At 34.5% G+C, this 20091-nt stretch overlaps 1 protein-coding gene across 1 annotated transcript; it reads left to right on the forward strand.

Annotated features, from left to right (window-relative positions):
- The first annotated feature begins 188 nt into the window (after nucleotides 1–188).
- Nucleotides 189–17057, forward strand: LOC129950503 (polypeptide N-acetylgalactosaminyltransferase 1). The gene is made up of 6 exons (XM_056062439.1): nucleotides 189–387; nucleotides 461–1884; nucleotides 15012–15411; nucleotides 15479–15600; nucleotides 15656–15898; nucleotides 15957–17057. The coding sequence occupies exons 2-6, from the start codon at nucleotides 1214–1216 to the stop codon at nucleotides 16336–16338; spliced, it is 1818 nt and encodes a 605-aa protein (XP_055918414.1). The 5' UTR covers nucleotides 189–387; nucleotides 461–1213; the 3' UTR covers nucleotides 16339–17057.
- Nucleotides 17058–20091: the final 3034 nt, after the last annotated feature.

Consider the following 20091-nt stretch of genomic DNA (forward strand, 5'->3'; position numbering starts at 1 on the left):
TCATCGAAACATGTTGATCAAATACAGCAACCAATGGACACTCTACAAGAACAAAAACTCAATTTCCACACTTCCTTACCGATACCTGTTGTTTTGTTGATTTTATTTTGAACAATCATGACTCAATTTGCAAAGCACCTCTTCACATGACATTCCTTAACTCATCAACCTTTCCCTTTTGTGTTGTTGACAGCAGCTAATTTCATAAGAATATTTTTGTGTGTTTTCTTTTATAATTTTCTCCCAACAAGTCGACCGACCAAAACCGTGCGTCGACTGAACCGACCAAATAATCTCCCACCAACAAAATAACAACAGAAACAAGAAACAATACAAAAAAAGAAAGAAACGAAACGAAGGAAAAGAAGAACCATCAAACTTCGATTAGTAATTTGTTGCTCTTTTTCATTTTATAACCAACCAAGTGCTCAGTTATATTCTCATATTCTTATTCGCGTAGATGAAGAAACCTTTCAAAAGACTTCGGAATTTCTGAGACCAAACTCGAGGCCAAAACTTGAAACCATTTGTCCAAACAACAGGATTTGCTGACGTCGTTGTCTTCTTGTTTTTCGCCCAAAGTCTCTCAAATCAAACAAACAACCTATAGAAACAAATAAGACTCCGGAATCAAATAAACCAAAACGACGACTCTGACGACGGTGACGACGACGTCGACGAGAAGAAAGCAACAAAATTCGCCAATGAGATGAGAATAAGGTAAAAGATGAATATTAAGCTCGCTGCTGCTGTTGATCATAGTCGACGCGAACGCCACATCAGAAACAGTAACGGAATCACGTTTACGCCACCAGCACTACAATCTTCTTCTGCCGTCTTCGCCGAGGTTCGCGTTCGCGGTTAATTTGCATTTCAATCCGTAACTATTTTGTGCCATGAAGTGCGGCTTCTCCGTCAGCCAAGCTGAGCCTGAGCCTGAGACTAAGCAAAGTGTTGTGTGTATGTCGACTGCCTGTATCGCCGCCCTGATACAAAGCAAATTACTCTTTCTTCTTCATCATCAAACTCAAAGAAACAACTACTGACCAATTGATAAACAACTTTACAACAACTTCCTATTCCCACCTCAAAACTACGACTACGTCTAAGTCTACAACGACAACGTGAACATTCTAAAATTAGTTTTTAAGTAGAAAGTGTGTGTGATTGATTGTTTAAGTGAGTGCGAGTGCGAGTAAGTGAGAGCTGGAAAATGCTTCCGAGATTCCGACGTTCGTTCTACGGCAAGCTGATCATCTTGTCAGTGGTCGTGTCTTTCTTCCTGCTGTACCTCAGAGTCATCAGTTTGAATTTGGCTGAAGATGCTATTGAAGCACGAAACAGGCTGCTTCTAGCCACTCCGGCAGCTCTACAGAACCCGGATATTGTGCTGGAAGACAATTCCATCGTGACGCCATTCATCTATCCCTCAGAAGAGAACATCTACGAGAAGCAAATTAGGGAGGACCTAGCCAAACAGGTGGCTGGCCTGGGCGACGAAGGACGAGCTGTTCTTCTAGACGGGGACGAAAAGATTCGCGGCGATGAGGTCTATGAGAAAATCGCCCTCAATGAGGTGCTCAGTGAGAAGCTCTCCTACAACCGCACCACCCCGGATTCAAGGCTGCCCATGTGCGCTAACATCAAATACGACTTGAACGACCTCCCGACCACCAGTGTCATCATCATTTTCTTCAACGAACCGTATTCGGTTCTGCTGAGGACAGTCCACAGTGTCCTCAACACCGGGGACTCCCGGATTCTAAAGGAAATCATCCTGGTCGATGATGGCAGCACCAACGAGGAACTAGGCGGTAAGCTGGATTACTATGTGACGACACGCCTTCCCAAGTCAGTTGTTCATGTGCTGCGTCTCAAAAACAGGTAAGCTGAAAATTGCATTTATGGATTTTTTCGTAATCTCCATCATCAACATCATCGCTATCGCCATCTCTAGTCTGCAAGATTAGATAACAATTATCAATATTTAGTTGGCACATCTCAAGCTATTAGCTGGTCAAAACCAATATAGGTAGGTTGTGGTAGCTAAACAAGAAACTCGTCTAACCTGCTTCTTCTCGATCGCATTTGACATTTAAGGCTGTTTCTTGTCTCGTGCATCATTTGGATTAAAAATTGAAATCAACTGAAACTTCCATCGGAGGCTCTTGGCATAGATTTCAATATTTATGACATGATAATTGGGAAGACGTGTTACAAAAGGCTGATGGGAGTGATGGAACTTGTTGTCGTTGTCGTTGTTGGTTTTGACCATTGTAGAAAGCGAATGTGTGTCTTGTGCATTTATGAAGAAAATGTGGCAATCACAGTTGAAAGATGAGATTTGGAAACGATTCACATGACAAATGTATTCAAGGCTTTCGCCAGAAAAAGAACCAACTTAATGATAACTTAATATTCCAAATTCGTTCTAATAGAACCAAAGAGTGTCAAAGAGATGTGGACAGAAAATTTATTATTCATGGTCTTTTGTTGTTGACTTTTTGTTCTATCGAATTGCATTCACTTGCTGTTGCTTCTACCTCCTCGTAGTCTTCTTTTATACATTTAACAAAATGCCGTTGTGTATTTTATGCATAATAATGGATTTTTAACGATTAACAGTTTTTTTTTGAAAAAGAAGAGATAAACATTTGAATTAAGTACATTTTTAAAATGACTAAAGTGACCCTCGAGGCAGTTAAAAATAGAACAAAAATTCTTTTACTGCTTTGGCTTTTGATGGTGGTGTTGATAAGTTTATAGTTTATACCTAACCTTTTTATAGTTTATAGTTTTAGTATTTTGTTGTTGTTATTTTCTTATTTAATTACCTACCTTAAGTCGAAAACCTGAAACAAGTTAAACAACTGTGAAGTTTTATTCAAAACTTGTTCATTTGTTTAAGATTTTAATGCGACCGACGACGCGACGAACGCAACGAGTTCTTTAATATTTTCGCTTTTAGTTTTATAAATCAGATGAAAAATGATGCGAATAAATTTAAATTAAAAATATACAAAATAGTTGACTCCGCCTGTGGCTTGAAAATCTGGTAGCAATTCATTTTGCTGAACTTTTCTCGAAAATTTGAGAGAGGAACAAAGTATACTCGTACGTACGTGATGAGTAAGCCGGATTGATATTGTTTTAAAACAAAGATGGGTTAGGTCATTTTTATTTTGTTCATTTTACTTACGCTCGATGTAAGTTAAGCACGAGTTAGGTTAAAATGAAAATAGGCTACACGTCCAATTGGCATGAATTGACCTAAAACTCGTTAGGTAGGTACCTACTTTTATGTATTTGAAAAAAGTTCTTGAGATTGTTCATAATAGTGCCCTGCTGATCAGAAAGCTAGACTTTATCTTGTTTTTTTTTTTTTAAGATTGCCATTGAAAATTTGTTGGCATCTAAGCTAAAATTGAAATTTTATTTCAGGTTTTATAATTTACCATGCTTTAATTCTATTGGATTCATATAACGAAATTCAAAATAGTTTTGTAATTTTGTTTTAGATTTGTATTTTTATGTTTTAGAGTTGCCAAAAGTCGTTAATTTGTATTTAGAAAAGGAATTTTTACGCCAGAAATAAAATGAACTACTAAATCCTGTATTTAAAAAGTCTGTACCGTTTTTTTAAGAATAAAAATGTGTCATTTGATTTCTGCAAACAAAAAATTACTTTTTTGCTATTTCCAAACATCGTTAGAGCAGGTTTTTTTAGTTGTACTTTTTTAACTTCCCATAAAAAGTTATTGTAATCGGTCCGATTTGTGAAATGAAAATTTTCACATCTCTCGTCTTTTCAAGGTCCCTAGAGTCGATTTTTAGGGAGATGTATGTGCGTGCGTGTGTACGTTCGTTGTTCGTACGTACGTACGTCCCATAGCTCAAGAACCAGTAGAGATATCGACTTCAAATAAATTTTGTTACACAGATAATAATGCAAAAAGGACTTTTAAAAACATTGAGTGGGTAGTTTTTTACCGTAGCAATTTTAAAAAAATGTGAACATTTTGGTTTACCCAAAATATCACACGAACCAATAACGCTAGAGACCAAAAATACTCCATTTACCAAGATCGGAATCTTTCGTACGTTTCACTCTTAAAACCCGTTTGTTTACATTGGGCGCATTCACAAAGCTAGTGGCTACGTAGTCAAACTTCAACTAGCTTTGTGAATGCAAAACTGCACTACAAAGCTAATCAATCTGGATTTGATAACTTTAACTATCTTTTGTGTTTCTAAATTCAATAAAATCAAATTTAAGACACAATTTGAATGATTTATATTTGTATTTAAATACTGAACGATTAATTTCGTTTTGAATTCGTGTGTCTTTACCGATCAGCTGATTGTAAAACGTCGAAATAGAGATGGCAGAGTAGATTACGTCAGGTAATCTACTCGTTAAACTACGTGTAGTTAATTGGATAAACTTCACGTTTGATTTGTTTCATTTACTACCCTACATTTGTTACGTGTGCTACCTTCACAAAAAACGTTTAATTTCAATACGAATTTAAAAAAAAGTACCGACTAACCAGTGAAAAACATTGAAGTATACATAAGAACCAAATATCTTGCGTAAATGAACTAAATCGAGTAATTCGAAGTTTTATGAAAGAAAAATGCAAATTTAATATTCATCTGTTTTATTTTTGTCGTTTATTTTAAGAGCATAGTGTATCCAACGACGAGAGTTAGTTTTTCACACTTACACAGTTATCTTTTAGATGCAATTTGTCAATTTGGTGGTTAAATGGACATTTCAAAATACGTTTTGACGTCTACCGCTACGTCTGCTACATTTAACTACGTTAACTACATTTAATTACATTAACTACCTCATTTATGTAGCAGACGTAGAAAATGTAGTAAATCAAAAAAAATCGCATTTCTGCCATCTCTGCGTCGAAATCATTCTTCACTAACTTTGTAGCCGAATTTTTTACACTACGTCGGAGGAGAAATTTCAACTACTTTTGTAGCTAGATTTAGCCAATCAGAATCCCTTGACTACGTAGCCACTAGCTTTGTGAATGCGACCATTATTGTATTTGTAATTTTGACAATTAGTCCATGAATAGATGGGAAAACAAACGAAAAAAAACGATGCCGTGGGCTAGCGGCACTTTGCAAAGCAAAAACAAAATGGGGAGGTTAATATTTTTTTTTTCAAATTTTTCTTTTCAAAAAGTCAGTTTTTAGCTTTAGTCTTGCAGTCATTTTGTTGCATGTTGCAAAAAAGCATGTTCAACATCAGTTTAATATTATTTATTTACTCATTTACAGCAATCACTACGAAATTCTTTAAATTTCATAATGAACTTCGGATTATTGTAACGAAGATGCGTTCGAAGAACCATCAAGTTAAGGGTGCGAGTGCAATTTATTGAATTCAAATATTTTGTTTGCAAGTAATTAAAATCTGTATCAATTTAATTCATCCAAGTATATTTATAGTTTGTTTTTAATCAGCCCTATCATGAATTTCATCGTAATCGGAAATGTTTACGAATCCCGAAAAACTGCATCGCGAAATCCGTTCGTAGTGAAATATCTCATACAATTTTTTATTACGAACGGATTTCATGATACAGAGTTTCGGGGTTCGTAAAAATGTCCGATTACGATGGAATTCATGATAGGGCTCAATGATGGATATAATGGAGTATTTTTGCTAGAGACTTGAATTAAATTTAATATTATGTATTGTGATGTGATACCAAACTAGTGTATTTTTGGAAATCCAATTTCCGCTTTTTTTATAAATCAAAAAAAAACTGAAAAAAATATTTCATTTCGAATATTTTACGAACAAAAAATGATTATAACTCCAAAATAATTTTGTGCAGCGAAAAATAACGTTTTTGACATCTGGTAAAATTTTGAGAAAAATCGAAATAACAGTTTATTTTTCGGCTCTAAAATCTTTTTAAAAATTAAAAATATTGGCTTCAAACTAATTTTATCTCACAGAAAATATTGTTTTCGACATTCATTACATTTTTTTTATAAAAATCCAATAGTTTTTTTCATAAAAATAATAAAATAGGAAGTTATCAGTGTGGGTCGTATTTTTGGTATGCTTTTATTTGGTACCTATAATTTATACGAATCCAATCGAAATCGTTGGCTTATGAAAAAGAGAGGAGATAATAGAAGGAACCTGAATAAAACAACAACAATTACTTGTGTGTGCCTAGAAAAATGCTAATCGGTTCAGTATAGTTCGATAGTACGAAAAAAACCTGTTATTGGCTTACAACTTTCATGTGGGTGCGGTGGTGGCGTAGTGCGTAGTGCACTAGCTCCACGCACTACGTAGGCATAGGCACAAGAGTGGCTTACTGACAAGACTCAAAAACTTGCACAGACGACTTACACTGAAGTCGTCAATAAAAAATGTCAATCTGTTGATTAAGGAGAACTACATGCTATCAATTAACAAGTACTGGGACCGCAAGATCCGGTCAGTTAATTCGAGTGACCCTAGTATGTTCCCCAAAATCAACAAGATATTCAGGAAAAAAAACGATAATGACCTTCCGTGTCTTAAACTCCAAAGAACTGAAGAGAACAGAGACGTACTCAGGACAGCGCAAATAGATCCAGAGGAAGCCATCTTTGACGATGACTTTTACATAATTGAAGATCCGAAGGAAAAAGTGGAGGCGGTGGGAGCTGCTTTCCAGCAAGTGTACAAGGTGAATGTTAGCATTCGCCCCAACCACGACCTGGAAAACAGAGCCCTACTTAATCACTTTTACCTCCGTAATGATATCGCACATTGGCGATCTGAGAACCGCGGTTTCATGCGGTTCAATGACGATTCCTTGGCAAATGCCATAATCGCCGAGCAAACGGGACCAAGTCCCTTGTTAGTGACGAAGGTTGAGCTTCAACTCATCTTCAATTCAATAAAAAATAAAAAGTCAGCAGGTGTCGATGGTATATCCAACGTTGTACTAAGACATTTACCGATGGAAGCAATTGACATATACACCACGCTCTTCAATAATGCACTGAATAATGCATATTATCCAGCGCATTGGAAGACCGCTGTGGTTCCTCCTCTCCCGAAAAAGGGAAAGGACAACTCCAACCCGTCAAATCTTCGGTCGATAAGTCTTCTTCCGAGCATCAGCAAAGTTTTCGAAAAGATCATTAATAGGGCTCTGACTAAGTGGGCTGCGGACAACAAAATAATTCCGGATAAACAGTTCGGGTTCAAGGCGGGTCATGACACAATTCATGCTGCGTCTAAACTCGTTTCTGATATCCAATGGAATAAATCAAAACAACAATGCAAAGGTGCTGTTCTGGTTGATTTGGAAAAGGCCTTTGACACCGTATGGTTAGAGGGTCTTTACCTAAAATTGAGCAGACTTGGCATAAGCAAGCCATTGTTGTATATATACTTTATGATATGCTTAACGGTAGAAAGTTTGTTGTCAAAAGTGGCAATGTAACTTCTACCACAACATTCTCAATTAAAAATTGTCTTCAACAGGTAGCGTACGCCGACGATCTAATTGCGTATAGAACGGCCCGAAAGGTTGAGGTTATTAGAATTCTCTTGCAGCGTGATTTCGACAAGATTCAGCGATATTGCGACGACTGGAAACTGAAAATAAATGTCCAGAAGTCAGAGACAATTCTGTTCCGGACTCCGTTGGCTAGGGCCACGAGGGATACGTGTAAGAATTGGCGCAAGATGGTCATCGTTGATCTTCACGGGCAGCCATTAGCGAGCAAAAGTGTAGTGAAGTACCTCGGTATCTGGTTAGATCAGTATTTATATTTCGACAGACATATAAATGCTGCTCTGACCAGGGCCAGAGGAGCCTTCGCTCTGACGAAACGGCTGTTTTTTAGCAGTCGGCTTGACCCCAGAGTGAAGGTAACTTGCTACATGGCCCTCATATGGCCAATGATCGTTTATGGTTGTCCTGTGTGGTTCAACGTTGCCCCTTCCCAGAGAGAAGTTTCGGGTGTTCGAGCGGCAGTGTTTACGACGCTGTACCGGCTTATATCGAACACCCGAATCTTCTTAGGGCTACTTACTATTCCAACGAGGTCCTATACAACGGGGCTCGAATCAACAGAATTGACAATTTCATGATAAAACTCGTTCGAGGTCACATTGCAAGAGCTATGTCTTCGACCAACAATTTAATTTTCGGGGTGTTCTATCCGAACGACGAGTATTTTGAAAGTGCACGCTTGAGCGGGTTCATTCCACCAGAGGCATTCCTCTTTTTAGACAAATGCGGTCTGATACAGAATAGATTGGCAGTTCCGTTAATCTACCACGTCAGACGAGGAACCGTGTATAGGCGACTCCCGTACAGTTGGGACGTCATGGCACAAGGCGGAGCGGAGCTCCTTCGGTTCAGTAGGGCTGTGTCCGAACGGGACCGAACTGATAGGGTGAAGCAGGAGAACCATTTCTGGTGGCTTCAATCGGCACTTGATATTGGGTAGTCGGGATGGGGTTTTAAGCCTTGGCTGGCTTACATACTTGTTTTATAGTTTTAGGGTTTAGTTTTAAGTAGAACAGGCATGGTGGCACAAAAAGAAATAGAAAAAAAAAACAATAAAAAAATACAAAAAAAAAATTAAAAAAAAGAACATTAAAATAAAAAAAACATGGAATAAAAAAAAAAAAAAGACAACAAAATATGAAAAACAAAATGTTAGATAGTTAGATTTGCTGCTGTGGTTGTTCTAGTTTTAAGTAGTTTATAGGTAGAATATGTAGTTTAAGTTAGTTTTAAGTTTTATATTAGGACCTAATTGTAGTTTGTAAGTAAAAATAAAAAAGAATATTGATATTAGTTTTTTTTTCAAAATTTTCTAATAAATACAGAAATAAATAAAATATAAATTGAAGTAAAATAGATCTTAGGGCCGAAAGGCATTAGTATTAAGTGTTATAGTTTAACTTAGAGTGTCCGTATGGGACCATTAAGTTAGTTGTAAGTTATGGATAATTAGGCTAGTCTTATGAATTTTTGTCTAGCTTTAAGATAGGTTAAAGATTGAATAAATAAAAATGAATTTGAAAAAAAAAATTTTAAAAAAAAGTGCACTAGCTCCTCACCCACTTGATTGCCCAGCTCGGGCAAAAAAGTTCTTCAAAAATTAAATTGAACATAAAAAGCGATAAGCACCACTAAAGGAGTCTGGTGATCGGGTTGGTCATCGTGAAATAGCTATAACTCCAGCCTATGAACTTGGTGGTAGCACACAAGTTGTTGTTGTTTCATTCTAAATTTTCAGTTTTGAATTTCGTTGAAAAATATTTTCACGTTTTTGAGATATCGATACTAAAAAAAGTTATTCACCCTTATCACAAGCTCCCTCGTAGCAAAGTTTCGAACGTTTCGTTACGCTGCGAATACGAATAAATTCATATCATAGGCCCCGAAGGAAATGTGGAAAAGCATTACCACACAGAAACCATTTATTCGGACTTTCAGAATCATATGTTAAACTTCAAAATGTGAGATTTAAAATTGAAATTTAATCTTGGACCTTGCTGCTTGCTGTTTGTGTATTTTTTAAAATGGAGTCATTTGCGATCGCTATTTTTACAAAAAAAAAGAAAATTTGCAACGAAAACGCGGATTATATATACAAATAATAATAAATAAATAAATAAATACAAACAAATAAGTTGTTGGTTTTGATCTTCGAAAGAACTGTTGTTGCCAATCGGACGAGAGCTTTTAATTCCACTTGTTGATGTTTCAAGACCAGTTAACTTGATAAAAGTTTCTCCAAGGTCTGAAAAAGAATGCGTTCTCTTCATTCAACCACCTGTAGCCTTGATTTCTTTTTTATTTTCTACTAGTTTTCTTTTAATATACGCCTTCTAATCTAACCATTCCTAAAACAAAGAGAGATTTTAGACGGACCTTTTCGCAGCATTATGTAAATTAAATGTACCTTCCTATAACTGCTGGCATCCTTTACAGGTGGACCAAGGCTCTTAAGCTTCTTTTACTTTTTCCCAAACGGCGACTTCCTCTTTTGTTGCTTTTGTTTACCCTTGAGCAATTTCAGGGTTTTCTTGGAGCAAATCCAATAGCCTTCGGTACTGTGTTTTGTTTGTAATTACTTTTTTGGACCTTTAAAAACAAAATATATAATGTATTTTTAACAATAATTTTGTATTTAAACTTACATTTTTGTCAATTTGTATCCATTCACTTTGGTTGACAAAACTGTTTTAAAAAAAAACACTCTAATTAAGATATAAATCCTTCTAGTTTTGAATTGGCCCTACAAAAAAATCTGTTCGTAAAAAAAATCTGTCAAACTTACTATTTATTGGTGACTAGTGATACCACTTTTCAGAACTCCGAATTTCGTAGCAGAATTTTTCGATACGAACGGAGCTATGATTCCTTTTTTCGGGATTCGAAGTATACGAATCTATTACGTCGGGGCCTATGATAAGGGTGTTTATTTTACTAAATATCCAATTCTGTTTAGAAAACAAATTATTTAAATCAGTTCATTATTTCCTGAGGACATTTCAAAACAAAATTAACGGTTCTAAAGGAACACCCAATACAAAAATATATGCTTTTTATTTGTAAAAGCCAAGTAAAGAAAAAATATTAAGAGAACATTTCATAATAATGGCTGAAACACATACACGCTTCAGCTTCGGCTTCGTCTGCGTTACGTTAGGCCTGCTTCGTGGTTGCTTTGAATGACATTTCTATTATTTCATCCGTCCAAAGAACAAATATTTTGTTTGTTGACATTTTTTTACAGCTGTTAAGCTGTCAGCCAAAGCAAATGTTCAGATAATTGAACTAGAGCTTCCGTTTGGAGTCACATAACGTTTTTTTCCTTACGATTGTCAAACGAAACGTGAGGTCAAAGCTTAATGGTTTTTGTAAAAATCCGAATTTTGAAAGACATTTAGGTGTTAATTTTGTTCTGAAAAAAATGCCCAACTCGAATTTGTTTTAACCTTATGGAGTTTTCCATGGGTAGAATAAATCAATTTGTTCTTGATCTAGATCAGTCAAAACACAATTTTCCTCTAATTTTGCATTACAGGGGTAAGATAAATTGATTTATTTTTGATTTAAGATCAAATATGCAGCTCTAATTTTTATCAATACTATATCAACTTTTAAAAAATGTTTAGCTTAGAGTTTGACAGCTCTACCACACTCGTAAACGAATACTAATACAACAAAAAACAATTCCCAACATGTTCCATGACCCACAAAATAAATTCAATTTTGAAGGCAAACTGAATGTATCAATGGAAAACTCCGTCAGTTTTAAATGGTTAAGGCTGTAGGGACAAAAACAAACAGACAGACAAAATAGATGCAACCACTTTTTTTTACTTCTCTATTATCTCAATGTCTATAGAGTTCGAATTTGTTTGCGAATGTAATATTTGCATTAAATGTAGTTTCCATATGTCGCAAGTCGACTTAGACTTAGACAGGAGACGTAATTTTCTAGAAACAAAAGTAATTTTGTAATTTTTAAAATTGGACTCAAAACGGAAAGTTGTACACAAAAGAATGGAAGTATTGGAAATAACTAAAATATTTTTTTTAAAAAAAGGACTTCAAAACCGTTTAATTCTTATATCAAATACTTAGAAAACCTTTTGAGCAAAATTAAAAAATGCTTCGGTTTTGTACTATAATTTTAAGATTGTACCACCCTAGTGGCCTAGGGTTATTCTTTTCAAGGACTTGTTTTTAGAAATACTACAGAAAAATCGACATCGGTTTGAGGTTCATTTAGCTGCATCTATTGTGTCCGTTTCTTCTTCTTGGTGAATTCCTTCGTGGTGGTCTGTGTCGTTGTTCAGTAAACTTGAGAAGCCGTCTTAACCTTCCCTTCAACAAGCCAAAGGCATATTCTACATCAAGAATGAACATAATTAAACGATCCTTGCTGTTCACTTAATCTGCCATTGTCTTTATATGGTGGCACTAGCCAGCTTGTAGCTTTAGAATTACTCAAAATGAAAGTATTTGCCGGAAATAGTTGGTTGTGGTGGCTTAAAGCCTTTTTGAATATCTCAGAACGCCTGAGAACTCCACTCCTAGACCACCATTTAAAACTTTAAAAAACGTGCTTTTGAAAATTCTAAGGTTGCTTAAACCGTGTTCTAAAATTTTGTCTAGTCTTTTTACCCAAATAACTCTACCTTTTTCTCTTGTCTTATAAAAGTAACAGGGGCTGGGCATTACGAACTTCATCTTCCAGTTTTATTTGGTTATATAAATAAATTTGTGTTCTGGCTTAAATGGCATTGACTATAATATAACTCTTTTTCTTTGAAAAAAAAAAAACTGGAAAGTGTAAATATTATTTTAGTTGGGAAAACTGTTTCCTTAATAATTTATAGGGTTGTTTTACATTCTGTCTTTGATATTACATATTATTTGGACAAGTAGAAAGAGTTTGTTTTTTTTATGTAATATACTATATTTTGTACTTGTTTATAAGTTAAAAGGTTGTTTTTGAATCACAGGCGGGTGGCAGTTGCATTGAGTGTTTCCATATGAAGCAAGATCTGTGTTTATTTCTTTGCCAAATCTCAAGATGTATTTTTTAAATTATAGTAAGGCAAGTTCTAGTACATACAATTTAGTGTTGATTTAAAATAAGCAAATGAAAGGTCTACTTATAAGATTCATTTTTTGGTCAACTAACTTTTTTCTAGATTACCACGTGAAATTTAAACTATTATTTTCGGCTGGTGTAAGAACAAGATTTTGTGTGCCATAAGTGTAGATGGTTTTATAAAGCAGTAGACAGACATCAGTAAATTCAAGATTTGTCTAATGAACATTTATACACACAATTTGATAGTCTTAAGATTTAATAGATACATTGACTTACAAAAAAGTATTTTGTTGGCGCATACGGGCCTAACTTTATGCATTGGCAGAAAGGACTAAAATAAAATATTATTCAATATCTATGGCGTTCTTAAAATAAAAGTCGATTGACTTGGTTTTCCTTGGGGTTTTCCGTCCCGGTTGTCATTGTTGATGGTTTGTTGATTGGTTTGAAAATTGGTGGCATGCCCACGTTGGGCTGATACGGAGTTAGTTAGTTTTTATCCATAATGTCACTAACGCCGAGATACTTGGGCTCTGATATTCGCTGTTGGGGTTTCATCCTATTTATAAGTTGGTTCGGGTGGCTGAATGAATTACCTACTAGCTTCTTAGCCAAAATAAGAAGGTAGTTTTCCAGTGTAATTATTCTCGCTTCAGAATAGGTACGGTGGTTTTTTATGTGTTTTTGACGCTCTCTGTCGAAGTAAAAAATTACCTTAAAACGATGAAAACCACATAGCTCAAAAAGTCTCCATACAGCAGCATTCTTCTGTTGATTCTGAGATAAACTATTTATTATACCAATATAATTAAAACAGTTTTTTGAAAATCACAATCACAATTTTTTTAAATTTGGTAAAAAGCTGAAGGTGGAAATTAACTATTTTTCAATGTTATCACTTTGGTTTTTAAATTTATTCATAGTACTTTTTTTCAAAAAAACAAAAAAAAAAACACTAAAATTATGAAATACAACAACAACTCCTTTACATGTGGAACCTAGTTTTTAATGAGTTCATCTCATTAAGAGTTTTGGTTTATCAATGAAAATCATGTGTATTTATCTAAATTTAGGCCTGAATTATTCCCAGCCAAATATTCACTTCCTTTGCGATTAAAAATAGCTCTGCAGTATTCTTCACTGGTTTTTCTATGTGGCCAAGATTGACATCTTACACAACTAAATTATGATTTTGAACTTTTACGATAAAGTTAGTGTTAACATTTTTGGACTATCCTGCACCACGGCTGTAGCAAAAACTTGAAATATTTATAACGTGTGTAAACATTGAATGTTTTGTTTTCAAAAAAGTTGATGTTTTTCCGTCCCAATTTTGTTATGGATCAGAAAAAACGTCAGGATTTGTTAAGAGCATAATACAAAAAATAATTTCAAATCATATGTATGAAATTAATTAACTCTTTTAAAGGCTAAACGAGTAATACTTATGATTACTATAACCAAGTTAAATAATTTATACATATAATATTTATAGATTTCATTGAAACCATTTGAACAAATTAATAGATAATTAAATCAAGGACAAGTCTGTCACCTATTTCAAAAATTTATTGTTGCAGGTGATGACGTACAAGCACAAAGCGCTTACCTCAATTCAATTAAGAACCTCTGATTAATTGTGATGCAACTGTTGAGATATTAATCATTGAGTAAAATCATTCATCCAGCACCGGTTAAGTTTGATTTCTCTAAAAAGTGTTCAATATCGAATACTTCTATAGAAATTCCAAATAACAAAACTTTAAAAATTGTGTTAATCCAAAAAATCGTTTAACAATTTCTCTTCTTCATAGTGTCGTTGTTTGTCTTTTCTTTACCTGATTATGAAACCAAGTGTTTTCAATGTAGAAATAGTTTAATCACACTTTTAAATTATTTATGTATAATCCCAGTCTAATGTTTGTCTTTGTTTTATATACAATTGCTCGTTATTGTAATGTAGCACACCTATTTTTGCAACTATTTTAAATTCAAATTGCTAAAACACTCCCCTGATTAAAGCAGATAGTTTTGCTGACCTAATTTTTTTAAATATCTACCAACTCTTAAGCCAATCATGCAAAACAATTTATTTTAATTTCACCTCAATTCTCGCTTAGAATATTTTTAAGCGTGGGTACAATAAATTATGCTAAGTATATAATAAATTTGTGCAAATATTTGAACAACAGAACATAAAGAATTTAATTAATTTTGTTGTTTCTCACTTTCGACAGTTGTTCTTTATTTTTCTGTCTTGATTTCTTCTCGTTTGATTTTTTATTTAAATCTTTTTTTTACCGCCACAACCTTTTAACACTTTAATTTATTTTTCAATGTCAAAATACTGATGTTTACTTACTTTTATAATGTTTCAGACTTGGTCTTATTCGAGCCCGATTGGCAGGAGCTCGAATCGCCACTGGTGATACTTTGATATTCCTCGATGCCCATTGTGAGGGAATCGTTGGTTGGATGGAACCATTATTATCGCGAATCAAGGAATCTCGCACATCGGTGCTGGTTCCTATTATCGATGTTATAGACTCAAAAGACTTCCAATATTGTACAAACGGTTATAAACAATTCCAAGTAGGTGGTTTCCAATGGAATGGTCATTTCGATTGGATTAATGTTCCTTCACGTGAATATGCGCGCATCACAAGAGAATGTGACAGGCCTTTAGAAGTTTGTCCAACATATAGTCCGACCATGGCTGGTGGATTATTTGCCATTGATCGACAATATTTCTGGGAAGTTGGAAGTTATGATGAACAGGTATGTAAACTAACAATTAAAAGGACAAGTTCTAGAAAATATGATAATTAAAAATCTATGTTTAAAGATGGATGGATGGGGTGGTGAGAATCTTGAGATGTCCTTCAGAATTTGGCAGTGTGGTGGTACAATTGAAACTATTCCATGTTCTCGAGTTGGACATGTTTTCAGGGATTTCCATCCTTATGCGTAAGTTAAGAATTTTTTTCCTTACCAAACTTTGTTTTAACATTTTCTTTTCTAGGTTTCCTAATGACCGTGATACTCATGGTATCAACACCGCCCGAATGGCCCTTGTCTGGATGGATGAATACATTAACTTATTCTACATGAATCGTCCGGATTTGAAGTTCCATCCTGACATCGGCGATGTTACTCACCGAATTATGCTGCGTAAGAAACTACGCTGCAAGAACTTCGAATGGTACCTCAAAAATGTCTATCCCGAAAAATTCATTCCAACAAAAGATGTGATTGCTTTTGGAAAGTAAGTAAAATGTCTCCAATCCGTAGACTTTTTTTCTGTAGTTCAATTTTTATTGCAGGGTAAGAGCAATGAGTCGCAATTTATGCCTTGACGATTTGCAGCAAAACAACGAGAAGCCATACAATCTCGGTGTTTTCTTCTGCGGAACTCCCATAACAAAATCTCAATTCTTCTCGATAACCAATGACGGTGTGCTGCGCAACGAACTCAGCTGTGCAACGGTACAGCGAAGTGATTCGCCTCCCTTCAGAGTGGTTATGACTCCGTGCTTCGATAAAACAGACTTTAACGAACATTGGGAGTATGCAAATGACAAATTTGTCCATATTAAAACTGGACTCTGTCTGGATTATCGGGGCCTTAAGAGTGCCGATGATGTTCAAGTGGCCACATGTGATACGGAGAGTGAGACTCAGAAATGGTTCATCGAACGTAAATAGATAAATATATAAATAGATAGAGATGGCTCTTAAAAGAGTGATTATTATTTTGTTTATTTTATAAATTAGATAACTTTATAGATTTATATATATAAAAAAAGAATATATGTATTTTATTTTTTATTATAACTGTCCATTTTGCCTGTAATAAATTTTATTATATGCTTAGGAGATTTATTGAGCTTTAATCATAAACAAAATGTGAATGTATTACATATTGTCAAATGCATCACTTAAACTGAAGTCAAACAACAAAAATCAAATATTATATAAAATTCGTTAGCGATTCCTAAATAAATACAAAAAAATATATATATATATCTACTTTAAAAAATTAAAAACAAAAATAAATATTGGGAATTGAGAGCGGATTAGATAAACAAACATTCCTCTCTCTCACAACAAACAACTAACTAAAACTAGTCTTTATTGGCAACTACTTTATATATTAAATAAATATAAAAATATAACAAAAATATAAGATTTTTTTATACAAGTAATTTTTTTATACGAATATTATAAAATGAAAAATTTAATAATTCCAAAATTAAAACAATTTAACAAAATCGTAGTTAGGTTCTGTAAATTTTTTTAAATAATATAAAAATAATTAAAATTACTATGACAAGAATTTATAAAAACAGAAAAAAGAAAATTGCATTATTTATTAATCGCTGGATATTTAGAATGATATGAAAATAAAAAAAAAGTAAACTGAATTTGGAACAAGAAGTTTTATTTTTAGATGGATGATACTCCATTGTAAGCTCCTAAAAAGAAACAATTACTTAAATTAACTTTAAAAATTCACATATACAATTATTTTTCGCTGCTCAATTTAAGAATATCTGCTGATTCCTCTTAATTCATCGAAACGTATCATAATGTATTAAAAGAGATCGTTTCGGAGTACTGCAACGAAGTGTCTGCATACGCATGGATTTGTGTTGATGCAATCCAGGATGAAGTTGATAATGTGTTTGAATAGAAATTAGGATGGGATCGGAGGATACACTCACTTGGGTTCAAACACTTTTTATAACTTAGCAAATTTGCTACAGCCTCTTCCAGTGAAAATCGCCTCAGTTGGTTGCATTTGCTTTGAATTGTTGATTACTTTTTTTTTTAGCTATTGAATTTGTTATGTTTACTAGTGGTATTAGGTATTGAAACCTTTTATCAACACCTCCATCTCTTATTTGAATACCCATGTTGTTCAGCTGCTCAGCTATGGTATTCCATTCCATTTTTAACCTTTTTTGTATTCTCTTCAAAAACCCCTAGCCAACTGCTCATTTTTCTGAATTAGTTTTTCGAGCGCTAGATATTGGTTTTAATTTGTTTACTTCAACTGACGGTTTAACGGTTACACACGACAACAAAATGAGCAAAAACACTCCATATGTATAGAGTGTTTTTGAAAATGAGCAGGTTCAGGTGACATAAGGGATTTGAAAGTAAGTCAAGTTTTTAACATCTGATTGGCCAGTTGCCAAAAAATTGACTTCCACAACTTTATTGGAAATTTGACTGGAAAGTTAGGCAAGAAAAATCTCCCTAACTATCACGTCAAGTCAACTTATGTCAGAATGACAATCCATCATGTTATTTTAATTAACTGAAAGTTGAACTTTATTCTTCTACGATTTATTTACTTTTCGCCCAATTTCGTTTAATATTTTGCGTAAAAGGGTTTCTCGTCAAATTAGAAAAGAAATAAGTAATATTTTTTTATAATACGAAATGCAAATTGGGATGGACTTGTAGTTTGCCTGAGTAGTGTTTTGTAGACAATAATGTTTTAGGTAGTTTTTGTATGGTAAACTGATGGTAGAAGTTAGGGAAGTAAAGTTCTGAGTTTGAAGTTTGTGACACTTGAAAAAATAACTAGTTGACTTGGTCAAAATGTACGTTCAAGGAATGCAGTTGACTGTAAATAAAGTTCCTTATGTTGTCTGAACCTGCCCAATGACTGACAAAAGTTGAAAACGACTAATGGAATGTGTCACATCGTATATTTTACTGTTATTTACGACTTCGGTAATATGGATGATTATAGATTCACTCAAGGCAACGGCCTAGTCACTGATAAAGCTTCGGTTCCCATCGATCATCGAAATCAAGCGTGGTTAGTAGACAGATGGGGGACTGTCTCGTGTCTGTCTGTTATTCTTTCTCTTCTGTCCTTCTGTCTTGTATTAATGTCTCGTGTTGTTATCACCTTACATAGTCAAGTCGCTCAAGGTGCTGTGTTCGCTACTTTGTACAATTATATGCTGGTGAAATTAACTGTACTAGCAGAATCATGTGATCGGAGGAATACGCGCCTACAGTTAAAATACCTTGCTGATTGATCGTTAAGGACGTGTGAGACTTAATGGGTGCCTTTGTTTTGCAAAAGGTTTCAGGACAGATGATTTTTTTAAGAGGTGAAATTAACTGACACAGTTCAATGTGAAGTTTATAAAGTGTACAATTACATTTTAACGAAGAAGATATTGCTGGTATATCTTCTATACTAAGATAGACCTCCTCGACGGGTCTCCACCTTTCCGTGGTGGGAGGCACTCAGCTGATTTGCCAAGGACACAACAACTAAGACAGAACCACCAATATGATAGTGGAAACAAAATGCATTGGCTTGGCCTCTCGATCTCAATATCGGAAGGAGAACTCGCTATTACTATCCTTGGGAACTCATTAATAATAAATCTACTTTTGTTTTTCTTTTCTTAATTTTTTGTATTGAGATATCCAAGCGAGAATGTTAAAAAGGAGAGGCGTAAAGAACGCAAAGAAAACGTAAACTTTAGAGAGGAACTCAACCGTTTTCCAATCTCAGCATGAAGGATAAGGTTGACCAGTGTCAGCCAAAAACTCTCTATATTTTCTATTTTAGGGTAAATTTCATAAAACTAGAGGAGAAATCACACGCATACTTAAATGAGTTTGTGAGTCCGATTTCCGGTTTAGCTTGTAGGCAAACCAATATGGCTACCGAGGATTTATGTCTTTACTAGAGTAAAGAAGAACTTTTCGGCTATAGCGACCTTTTCCAAGCAGAAAAAAACCCAAAACTGCAAAAAGACGATAATGAGGATAGAAAAGTTGAACTAAAACTGGAAATGGCCAAACTACAACGTAACGACTGTACAATGCACGACCCATCCTTGACAGAAAGCGCCCTGGCTCCAAGATATTAGGCAGGTTCAGACAACATAAGGGACTTCATTTACAGTAAACTTCATTCTTGTGTATTTTTAGCTTTAGGGAGATTTGTTACTTGACTAACTTTTGACAGCTAGCGAATCAGAAACTAGAAACTTGTCTTGTTTTCCCTTTGTCATCTAAGCCTGTCCATTCTTAAGCTGCCAAAGTAAGATGACCTTAAGAGTTGTAACTATCATATATTATTTGTGCTATTAGTTCGGTACTTCTGATTTGTTAGTTCTTCAAAAACATATTGCAACCATCATTTTGAGGATGCATAAAATAACTCACCAAGAAATAACCGTCAAACAAATTATGAAATAACCCACAAAAAAATGTTATGGGATTTTTTAGGGCTAATTTCATTTTTAATCTGGGGAGTTATTTCTTCATGAAGACCGTTCCCGCCAGATCAAAAGCGCATTGGACAAGAAATAATATGGTAAAACAAAATTTAAAGTTTTGGGGGACTTATTTCATTTGTGTATGGGACTTATTTCCTGCCTTTTTGGGAATATATAACATTTTCAAATTTGGGGATTA

The sequence above is a fragment of the Eupeodes corollae genome, chromosome 3, assembly GCF_945859685.1.
Source record: "Eupeodes corollae chromosome 3, idEupCoro1.1, whole genome shotgun sequence".
In the NCBI taxonomy this organism is placed as follows: Eukaryota; Metazoa; Arthropoda; class Insecta; order Diptera; family Syrphidae; genus Eupeodes; species Eupeodes corollae.